At 45.2% G+C, this 10,517-nt stretch overlaps 1 protein-coding gene across 3 annotated transcripts in view; it reads right to left on the bottom strand.

Moving 5' to 3' along the window:
- Positions 1-662: 662 nt before the first annotated feature.
- The window catches only part of ALKBH3 (alkB homolog 3, alpha-ketoglutarate dependent dioxygenase), a 43,913-nt gene continuing 34,058 nt past the window's right edge, over positions 663-10,517 (bottom strand). For all 3 annotated transcript variants that reach the window (XM_090032969.1, XM_090032970.1, XM_090032971.1), the window contains exons 9-10: positions 3,448-3,546; positions 663-2,996 (exon numbers count right to left, since the gene is read on the bottom strand). In XM_090032969.1, the coding sequence (XP_089889095.1) occupies positions 2,910-2,996; positions 3,448-3,546 (186 nt within the window). In that variant the 3' untranslated portion in view covers positions 663-2,909. The remainder of the gene's footprint in view (positions 2,997-3,447; positions 3,547-10,517) is intronic.

The raw sequence follows: 10,517 nt of genomic DNA, 5'->3' as shown, positions 1-10,517 counted from the left end.
TATCAATTTAAGACCAGAAAATACAAGGGTCTGCATACCTATGGATATGTAAAACGTAAGATATATAGATGAGTAGTATGGGTAGGTAAATGATATAAGAATTGAACTTTTTCCATTCCCTTACTTCTTGAACATTTAAATTCCTAAATGTTAATTACGCAGGCAAAGTTCTTTGAGTAGATGTGATAAAAGATATCACATCTACTCAAAGAACCTGGCCTGCCTGTGTCCTTAGGCTACAACCAAAAACCCAGCTAAATGTTAATACACTTTTCTGTTTTAAAATCCAACCAATGGGCACAGGTAAGTGAGCTGTAGGATTAGAATCCAGAGCCCACACCTTCAGGGAGTATCATAGCTCCACTTCCACCGAGTTTCAAAAATTTGTCAAAACAAAGCTCCTGGCCGGTCTTAAGATTTTGCCAGGTAAAGTAGTCTGTCAGGCTTCTGTTTATCTGAACAGGCAGAAACAAACCTCCATTTACACATATCCCAGGCTACAAGCAGTAGCACAGAAGTATTATTGCCAGCACAACCTTCTATAGTCCACCTAACCTACATTTAATGTAACTGTACACTGTACTACCCACACAGGCAAAAAGCACAGTCAGAAGTCAATGACCTAAGTATGAACATTAAGAAGCACGGATGTAGGCACCAGGTTAATGAGAAATAGTTTTTTATTGGAATGGTGTCACTCAAGCATGGAATCAGGACTCTACGCACAGCACCAAGTGCCAGTTAAAAGCAGAGAGTATGTCTGCATGTTTCAACACTAATTTTCAATAGTTCTAGCAAACACACCAAGACTTGGATCTGAAAGTGAGAAACTAAGTCAAGGAAAAGATCAGGAAACTTATGGTAAAACCTTATAGAAACATCTCTGATCAGAATGGGGTGTATAATTTGAATGGCATACCTACCTTACTGTTGTGTGTTTTAGAAGTGCGAGCTGTTTTGAATGTGGTACAGTGTTTTGGACAAACAGAACAGTATTATACTCTTGTACTACACACAAAAAAATTGATTCTGCCTAATTTTGGAGTCCAAGCATTGCAGTGGCGTAAGAACCTATCTTTTACTATAACCAATAAAAGTCAAAACTCATGCATAATAGACTATTAGTCACTTGAGTGTTCTCAACAGGGAGCAATTTTCATCCACAATGCAGAAGGCAGCACTGGCTAAAAAAAAGAGGATAGGCTTTTTATAACTGCTGATTTGTTCTGACACCAGAGAGAGGCATCACCCAGCCTAACATAGCTGATGAGTGACAACACACAGGATGTTTATCCATGCACAGCCCCTCCTGTATATAGCAAGTGAACACATAACCATCTTACAGCCTGCCATAGTTAATGGCCAAATGCCTATACTGGGTACTTAGCCATATACATCGTGCTTCTGTCTTTGCACAAGTGCAGTGATCATCATTTTAATGGTTCCAACAAGGAACAAGGCAGCTAGGGAAGGCAATCTTTAAAATGGTCCAGGAAAACTACCCCAGTTTGGGTGGTTTGACAATCTAACTCAAGCATTTTGATGGAAATTTTCCGTAGGACATTGAACTCCTCTGAATAGGTATACATTTGGAAGCAACCTCTCCTGGTAAGAGCACAGAAGGGAGAGTCGCAAGTTTGAAACTTTATTTATAGAGCTGCCATTCCCTCCCTGTGCTAGAAAAGAAAAATAACTCAGATGCAAATCTTGAAAAGTATCTAGGAATCTGGTTGTTCATTTTAGTGGTAAGGGTTCTGATCTTCAAAAAGTGCTGAGCACCCACAACTCTAAATAAAGCTAACAGGATTTACAAATCATCAGTATGTGGGAAAAGAAAAAGGGCCAAAATGTCTCAAATAGGGATGCTCAAAAACATGAGGCACCCAATTATTTCATTGCCTTCTCAAAAGCAACCTCAGTCTCTTGGCACCTTAGTTCACTTATCTACGACATTACAGAAAATATTTATAAAGCTCACCAGGGTGCAGCAAGACTTTATTTGTTAGTATTAAAACAATGATGCGACTTGTTCTAGCAGTTAAGGCCAGCTAGGAGTTCACAGTTGGGCGATTTGTGTTCTATCTTCAGTTATGCCACTGACTCGCAACTCTTGGCTAAATCACTTCTCTCCTCTGCACTTATGTTTCTGTTCATACCTCCACCTGTTCTGCCTACGTAGATGAGAACTTCAGGTCAAAGACTGTAACGCACCCAGCAAAATGGAGCCTTGCTCTCTACTGGGGCCTCTATGATACTATAACACAACAACAATAATGATATTTACCCCTTCTTTATAAACTACTTTGTAATCTATAAATGAAAATCAGCATACAATATCCAGGTAACATTCAGAGTGCTCTGCTTTTGTAAGTCAATGATGTAGAAGTGCAAAGTACGCTTATTCTTACACATAGGCCTGTAACCTGTCACATTTCACTAATATTATCCTAAGGAAAAAGAATCCCAATCTTTGTCTTGACTGTATGAATCAATTTGCATTTTATCAGGAGAAAACACCAAAAACCCTGCTTACTGAAGCTTCTTTTCACATAGTAGGCAAACTTTAAGAGCTTTAATTCCATGTAAACACTTTTACCTCATAAAAGATTGATCAGTCTTCTTTTATGAAAACGGTTAAATAAACCAACCAAAAACTATGATTGAGTGTCAGTTGTTATTATATACCATTTCTGAAAACAAAATAGTGCAATACATGCATCACAGGAAGCTTCTGACTGTCACTAATCTCCAAGAAAGCAACTTCTTTCTCTTCTCTGTTTCATCTGTTTGAAAGTAACTCTGAATCCACTTGGTTTTTTTGCTCCACAATAGCAGTAGAAAGTCCAAGGTTTTCCATCTGCCATAAACATATATCCAGTAATGCTCAAAACAGTTGCCGTGATTCACTTTCAAAATCCCTCATGTTCTGGATAAATGGTCCTGAAGGTCAAGTTGATCCGTGCTTCCCTGGCATGATATTCCTTAGGCACCCGATGCTGGAAGTGACATTAAGACCAAAAAAGGAGTGGGGGTGCATAATTAATAATAATTTAATATGCAAATACAACACATTTTTATACCCATTTTCTAAGAGGGAGATATTTTTCATATAGGAAAATGACTAACTCTTGACTCTTCTAGGCTCATTAAATAATTTTTCAGCATTTTCAGCAGTTTGCTCCAGATGCACTAATGCTTGCGTATGAGATCAGCCAATTCCTGTAGATCACTTAGAAATGCAATGAAATTTAGGTAATTAATTTTTCTGGGGTGCCTTGATCATGGGATGGCAGGCCCTATTAATGTATGGTAAAATATTACATTATTGCACAGCAAGCCTCTCCCAATACTTCTGCCTAAAATCCATGTCTCCAATGCTCTGTGGAAACCCAGCAAACTCTACCACAACCAAAGAAAAGTCTATTCATGTCACTCAGGTTTTCTTACCTGCCAGTCTTCCTGGGTTGCTCCCTCCATCATCAGTAAAGTGCCATGATCCAGTGGAATCCGTATTCTTTCCACATACGTATAATCTCCACTCTCTTCCTAAAAGAGAGACAAAAGGGTGCACACATATATGAATGGGAAACACTGTGCTGGCACTTCCGTGTCTCAACTTAAAACGCCTTTCACCAGGAAAATGCCAGCAAGCCCCTGACTTTTGATCCGAAGAGGCTCCTGTACTGTGCAATGTTTCACAAAGGTTCATAGATTTGCTACATTTTAAAAACAGCAGGAATTATTGAGATTCCTCACTGTGACTTCCTGAAAAACACAGGCCACACAACAACCAGCTGTCCCTGCATCAAACCCGGAGCTCCTAGCTGAGCTACAGCCTCATTTTTAGAAAGATATCCAATCTTGTTGTACACACTTAACATCAAAGAAACCACCACATCTCCAACAGTTAGTGAGACTCCTCAAAATTTGTTGCCTTAATTCTACTTTTAATTTGGCTAGTTTCAGCTTCCAGCCATTATACAATCCAGTAGGATTTGCACTCTTTCCACATCAGCATGATCTCACTGGTAGCCTTCTGCTACTGGAATTTTTTTTCCTGCAGACCACAATCAAGTAACATTTAACCTTCTCTTTGGTAAATTAAATAGATGGGACTTCTTTGGTCTCAAATTTGTACGGTTGGTTTTTCAGATAACAAATCATTTGTAGAAATTTTTCTCTATGCCTTCAAATTCATCATACGCTTTAAAAAAGGGCGGGGGGGAGTGGCAATACTAGAACTGGATACAATATTCCAGAAGTGGTTTCATTAATGTTATACCCAATGCTAACAACACCTCTCTACTTCTACACAGCATTTTTCTGCTTTATAATATCCTACTTATCTGTCTAAAGAATTCATTTGTCTTAGTAACTAGTAGGGGGTACTGAGAATTCACCTTCACTTGGTTACCCACTCTGACCTTCAAAATTCATTTCAAGTGGCTGGTTTCCAAAAACATAGTCCCTTATCCTGTAAGCATGACCTATGCTCTTGGTTCCTAGATATATGACATTACCTTTGACTTTATTAAAATACAAGTTGTTCAAGTGAGCCCAGTTTACCATTCCACCCATATGTAGAACTTTGTAGAGTTTTGTAGAACCAACCAAAAAGTGTCTACATCACCTGTAACCTTATAATAGCCTTTTTATTTGTTTTTTTTCCCTCAAATCATTGACAAAGATATAGAATAGCACAGAGCTAAGAACAGATCCCTGTTGAATCCTGGTAGGAATACCATCAGTACAGGAGGATCCCTCATTTACTATTCATTTTGAGATCTGCCAGTTAACCGTTTTTAACTCAGGTAGTACGTGCGATACTGATTTTCTATACAGGGTTTATTATTTCTTCAGTTAGGATATCAAACAGGAAGTACAAAGTCAAGTATCTTACTGAAGTCTATTATGCAAGACAGATATTCTTATCAACCAAGTAGTCTCATCATAAACTCATTATCAAGATTGACAATGCTTTTCCATAAAATCATGTAGACACTGACTGGTATTAATTCTGCTGCAATTCCTTAAGTAGCGTGAACTGACAAAAGACTTAAACAGCTGAAGAGGCTGGAGGGGAGGGCAGATGGGGAAAGGAGGGAGAAGTGGAGATGGTTAGAGACCTTACTGCAGTACAGCTAACCCTAGTATAACTTGTCTGTCTGCTCATAGTCTCTCACAAGTGTAGCTTGACTGTGATCATTTATGTTGTTTCATTCTAGGGTAAATTATTGCTGGTTAGGAATGGGGACTGAGGAAATAGATACAGCTGTTGAGGAAACAGATACAGGTGATATCTGTAGTCTGAGAGCAGTCTCACCGACGGCAGGACCACTGCGCATGCGCGTAGTTTAAAAGGGCCTGCCAACAGCAAAAAAGCCGCAGTTAGGCTCCGGGAGCGGTGAGAGATGCACAGGTGAAAGCCCGCTATGCCCCTGCTCCCTCAAAGCCCCCCAGAGACCACCCAGCAGTCAGGGAGCTCCCCGCTGAACCCCAGCACAGCCGGAGGTAAGCAGGGCCTGTGGTGGGAGGGGGTTAACCGCTGGAGAGTGGGAGGAGGCAGCTGAGTGAGAGCAGGTCAGGTCTCGTACCGCCCAGGCCCCTACTTCGCCCAGCCTCCCAGGGAGCCACGTGAACAGGCTGCGTAAACAGGTGCACTTATCTGCCGGCACGTGAGTTAGCGCAGAGTTCGTGCAGAAGGGCCCGAGGCCCTGCCTGCGTGCACCCTAGGGTAGGCAGACTCAGGCCCAGCTCGCCTACCAGCAGCATGCCACGGATGGGCATGCGTCGTACACCGAGGGTCCCCTCAAGGTCTGTGGGCTCCCCACCCTGGCACCTCAGAGACGGCCACCCAGACGGAGCCCATGGTTCCAGGCTCCACCCAGACGAAGCCCCTAGCTCTGTCACTTTTTCAGGCTCTGGGGCCCAGGAGCATGGCCACCTCCCCTTGTGGGGTCTGCTCCCTTTTGGGGTCTCTGCTGTGCCAGCTGGAGGCACTTCAGGCCATCAGGGACTGTGAGCAGAAGACTGACTCCTACTGCCTGGCCCTTCTCATCTGGGAGCTGGAGGGTAGACCATGGTCTCCCTCCAGGAACTCCCATTCTGTCCAGTCAGGGGCATGGACCAAGGTGGTCAAGGGCCCTAAGGCCCGCTGCACCAAGGCCCTTGCCCTGCTGGAGCTTAGCAACAGGTACACACCTCTTGCAGCCCCAGCAGAGCCTGCTGAGTTGCCAGCTCCCACAGGCAACACAGGCCCAACTGCAGCTATAGCCCCCGCTCTCCCCAAGACAGAACATAAGGTGTTTGTTGTGGGAGAGTTCATCCTGCGGGGGACTGGGGGCAATCTGCTGCCCCGACCCCTTAGCCCGGGAAGTCTGCTGCTTCCCAGGGGCCCGCATCCAAGACATTGCGGAGAAGATCCCTAAGCTCCTCCAGCCCACAGACCACTACCCCATGCTCCTTATTCATGTGGGCACCAATGACGCAGCTCAGAGTACTCCCAGCTGGGTCATAAGGCGCTACACAGATTTGGGAGCGGGGCTAAAGGGTCTGGGGGCACAGGTGGTGTTCTCTTCGATCCTCCCAGTCTTGGGCTATGGGCTGAGGAGGGAGGGGAGGATCCAGGTAGTCAACCAAAGACTGCGGCGCTGGTGTCATCGGGAAGCCTTTGGCTTCCATGACCACAGCCCGCTCTTTGGTGAGAAAGGCAGCGAGCTGCTGGGAAGAAATGGCCTCCTCCTCTCTCCCCTCGGGAGGAGGCTCTTCTCAGCCAGACTGGCTGACCTGCTCCACCGGGCTTTAAACTAAGCCTGCTGGGGGTCGGGGGGACTACCGCCACTGCTGGCCTGTTGAGCAACCCCTTGCAAAGCCAGGAGGCCAAGGCACTTAAGGGAGCCCACCCTGCCCCAGCCCTGGTACAACCCATGGGCAAGGCAAGAGCCCCCAAGGGGACACTTGCCTGCCTGTACACATATGCCAGGAGCTTGGGGAATAAGCAGGAGCTCATCCTCCTGCTCAATGCAAATAATTACGATGTCCTAGGGATAACGGAGACCTGGTGGGACTCCAACCATGACTAGACCATGGGTATTGATGGCTACACCTTGTACAGGAGGGATTGTGTACATAAAATGGGCGGGGGTGTAGCTCTATATGTTAAGGAAAGCTACACGTCCCTGCAAGCTGATGTTGGTGACGAGGGTGGACAACCAGAGCCCCTCTGGGTTAAAATCCGTGGGGAACACTGCACAGGGGACACAATGGTGGGAGTCTACCACAGACCTCCCATCCAAAGTCAAGAGCTTGACCAGGAGTTTGCCTGGGAACTGGCAGAGGCCGCATGCTCCAGGATCATGGTTGTTATGGGTGACTTCAATTACCCAGACATCTCATGGGAGGATCACTCAACAAAATCTGAGTGCTCGCAAAGCTTCCTATCATGCATGAATAACCTCTACCTGACTCAAGAAGTCTACAGGTCAACGAGAGGTAAAGCGCTGCTCGACCTGGTACTGGCTACTGGGGATGACCTAATCAGTGACCTACTGATCGATGGGAAGCTGGGTGACAGCGACCACGAGCTGATCACCTTCACCATCCACTGTAAAGCTGGCAAGTCAGTCAGCAACACGGAAGTCCTTGACTTCAGGAAAGCCAACTTTGACAAGCTCAGGAGGCTTGTCAGTGAGGTCCTAAGGGACCACAACCCCAGAGGGAGGGGAGTTCAGGAAGAGTGGTTGCTCCTCAGGCGAGCAATCCTCAATGTACAAGGTAATCTGATTCCATTTTGGAGGAAAGGCAGCAAGAGGGCACAGCAGCCCCCCTGGCTCTCCAGGGACCTAGCAGACCTCCTGAGGCTAAAAAGAAAGGCCTACAAAAGATGGAGGATGGCATTTACCTCCAAGGAGGAATATTCTGCACTGGTCCAGTCCTGCAGGGATCAAACCAGGAAAGCCAAGCTGCAACTGGTCTCCAACTAGCTTTGAGCATCAAGGACAATAACAAATCCTTTTTCAGATATGTGGGGAGCCGGAGGAAAAGCAAGGGCAACGTTGGACCCCTGCTGAACCAGATGGGACAACTGACACCCAGGAAAAAGCCAACCTATTAAATGGGTACTTGGCATCGGTCTTTCATCAGGTCCATGGGATGCCCATACCCGCTACGGGACAGGGAGGTCTGGGTGAGGGAGATCCCCTGCCCTCCATCAATGCTGACCTTGTGAAGGAACACCTTGAGAAGCTGGATACCTTCAAGTCAGACGGCCCTGACAATCTACACCCCAGGGTACTCAAGAAGCTGGCGAGCATCATAGCCCAGCCCCTGGCACGGATCTTTGAAAACTCCTGGTGCTCTGGTGTAGTGCCTGAAGACTGGAAGAAGGCCAATGTGGTGCCTGTCTTCAAGAAAGGGAGGAAAGTGGATCTGGCCACCTATAGGCCTATCAGCCTGACTTCCATGCCAGTGAAGGTCTTAGAAAAGTTTATTAAAGAGGCTATCCTTAATGGACTCCCCTTGTACTCAGCCTTGGTGGGGCTGCAGCTGGAGTACTGTATCCAGTTTTGGGCCCTGCAATTCAAAAGGGATGTGAAGAAGCTTGAGAGTCTGGAGAAGAGCCATGTGCATGACCAGAGGTCAGGAAAACAAACCTTATGAGGACAGGCTGAGAGCCACGGGGCTCTTTAGCCTCGAAAAGTGCAGGCTCGGGGTGATCTGATGGCCACCTGTAAGTTTATCAGGGGTGACCACCAGGATCTGGGGGAACGTTTGTTCACCAGAGCGCCCCAAGGGATAACGAGGTCAAATGGTTATAAACTCCTGCAAGACCGTTTCAGGCTGGACATAAGGAAGAATTTCTTTACTGTCCGAGCCCCCAAGGTCTGGAACAGCCTGCCATCGGAGGTGGTTCAAGCACCTACACTGAACACCTTCAAAAGTAAATTGGATGTTTATCTTGCTGGGATCCTATGACCCCAGCTGACTTCCTGCCCTTTGGGCGGGGGGGCTGGACTCGATGATCTTCCGAGATCCCTTCCAGCCCTAATGTCTACGAAATCTATGATACCATTCAACACCAATTCACAGCGTTGAGTGGTAAACTCCAACCCTCAGCTTAAATTGGTGAAACAGTACACCTGCCCATGTCCTTTACTAACTGTGTCCTTTATCAGACTTTCCATGATTTTACCTGGGTTCAGTGTTAGGCTAACCTGATGTAATGTTAACTAGGTTTTCCTGTGTACCCTTTTAAAATACTGGACCAACATTTAATTTTTTCCCTGTCTTCTGAGATCACATTATTTCAATATTTTTCTTGTTAAACAGCAGCAACAATAGCTATAAAAAAGAAGCTTTTAATCAAATCTTCCTAAGTCATGTGTATCTGGTCCTGCAGATCTGCAAATATTTAGCTTGAGCAGCTGCTGTTTAACATCCTCCTAACTTATTGCTGGAACAGAAATGATTTTATGAAATCCAGCTTCTTCCCAACCAGAGACCAGAAATATTTATTCTGGCTCTTTTGAAGTGTTATTGCCAATTAGGCCATCAATGCCTGGTAAGGGCTCCCCACCCCGAACTGAGCTGCTGAGGGAGATGCAAGATAGAAATTCAAGTACTGAATAACTGCAGTATTAAAAGAAATCCTGAACATGACTAATAAAGAAGATACACTTAGGGCAATGTTTATATCTAATCTTGATAAACCTTAAAATGAAATCTTTTATAATTAAGTGTCTGCCCTGCAAAAATATGCACCATTTGTTAGCATATGGTCAAGTCCCAAGGATGGGCTAGAAGCATATGGGTTTGCTATTGGGTCTCTTTGGGGTGCATGCAATGAATTGGTAACTGGAAGTCTTTCCAAAAGACAGCTTGTATGCACACCCATTTGTCATGTTAGGGTCATTTCTAAGGGCAGAGCTGCTGGCCTTTTGTCTTTAAGCAGATTGGGTGGAGCAGAATAGACTAAGCAAGAGAAGACACCGAATCAGTTATTCCTTCCCAGAAAAGACACAACATGTACAGTCATGGCAAACAGCTGAGGAAAGAAAATGTAGTTAAGGTTTTAGACTTCTAAAGCTTGACAATGTCCCTGTAAAGCACAGCCACTAATCTTAAGACAGATTCTGAATGCATGCTTCAAATTGTTTTTCCCCCATCTCGTTAATTTATTTGAAAAGAGAGACAGTGCCTCCCTCTTTTTATATAATGATTATAAGCACACCCCTAAAATCCCACTCACTGCAGTTGGCCTGGAGGGAACTGGGAGAAAGCGGTGCTAAAATATTCCAGGCCCAGCTCAGGAGATGGCAATTGCTCCAGAGTGAACTGAACAAAGGCTGTTACTTGCAGAGCAGAATGTGTCATACAAGTGTGCTTCAGGGAAGGAGATGTGAGCCCAAAAACTTATGTCATTTACGAGACAAGTGGAGCCCATGTCAGCTGGAAACAGCATTGCTCAACTTAGACTAGGAAGAGGGGTTCTTAGAATAAGAATTAGCCCAGCACATGGA

The sequence above is a fragment of the Crocodylus siamensis genome, chromosome 2 (genome assembly GCF_052110815.1).
Source record: "Crocodylus siamensis isolate JL-2025a chromosome 2, ASM5211081v1, whole genome shotgun sequence".
Taxonomy (NCBI): Eukaryota; Metazoa; Chordata; order Crocodylia; family Crocodylidae; genus Crocodylus; species Crocodylus siamensis.
Note: the sequence above shows the minus strand (reverse complement) of the source record. Positions and strands in the feature narration are given on the sequence as shown.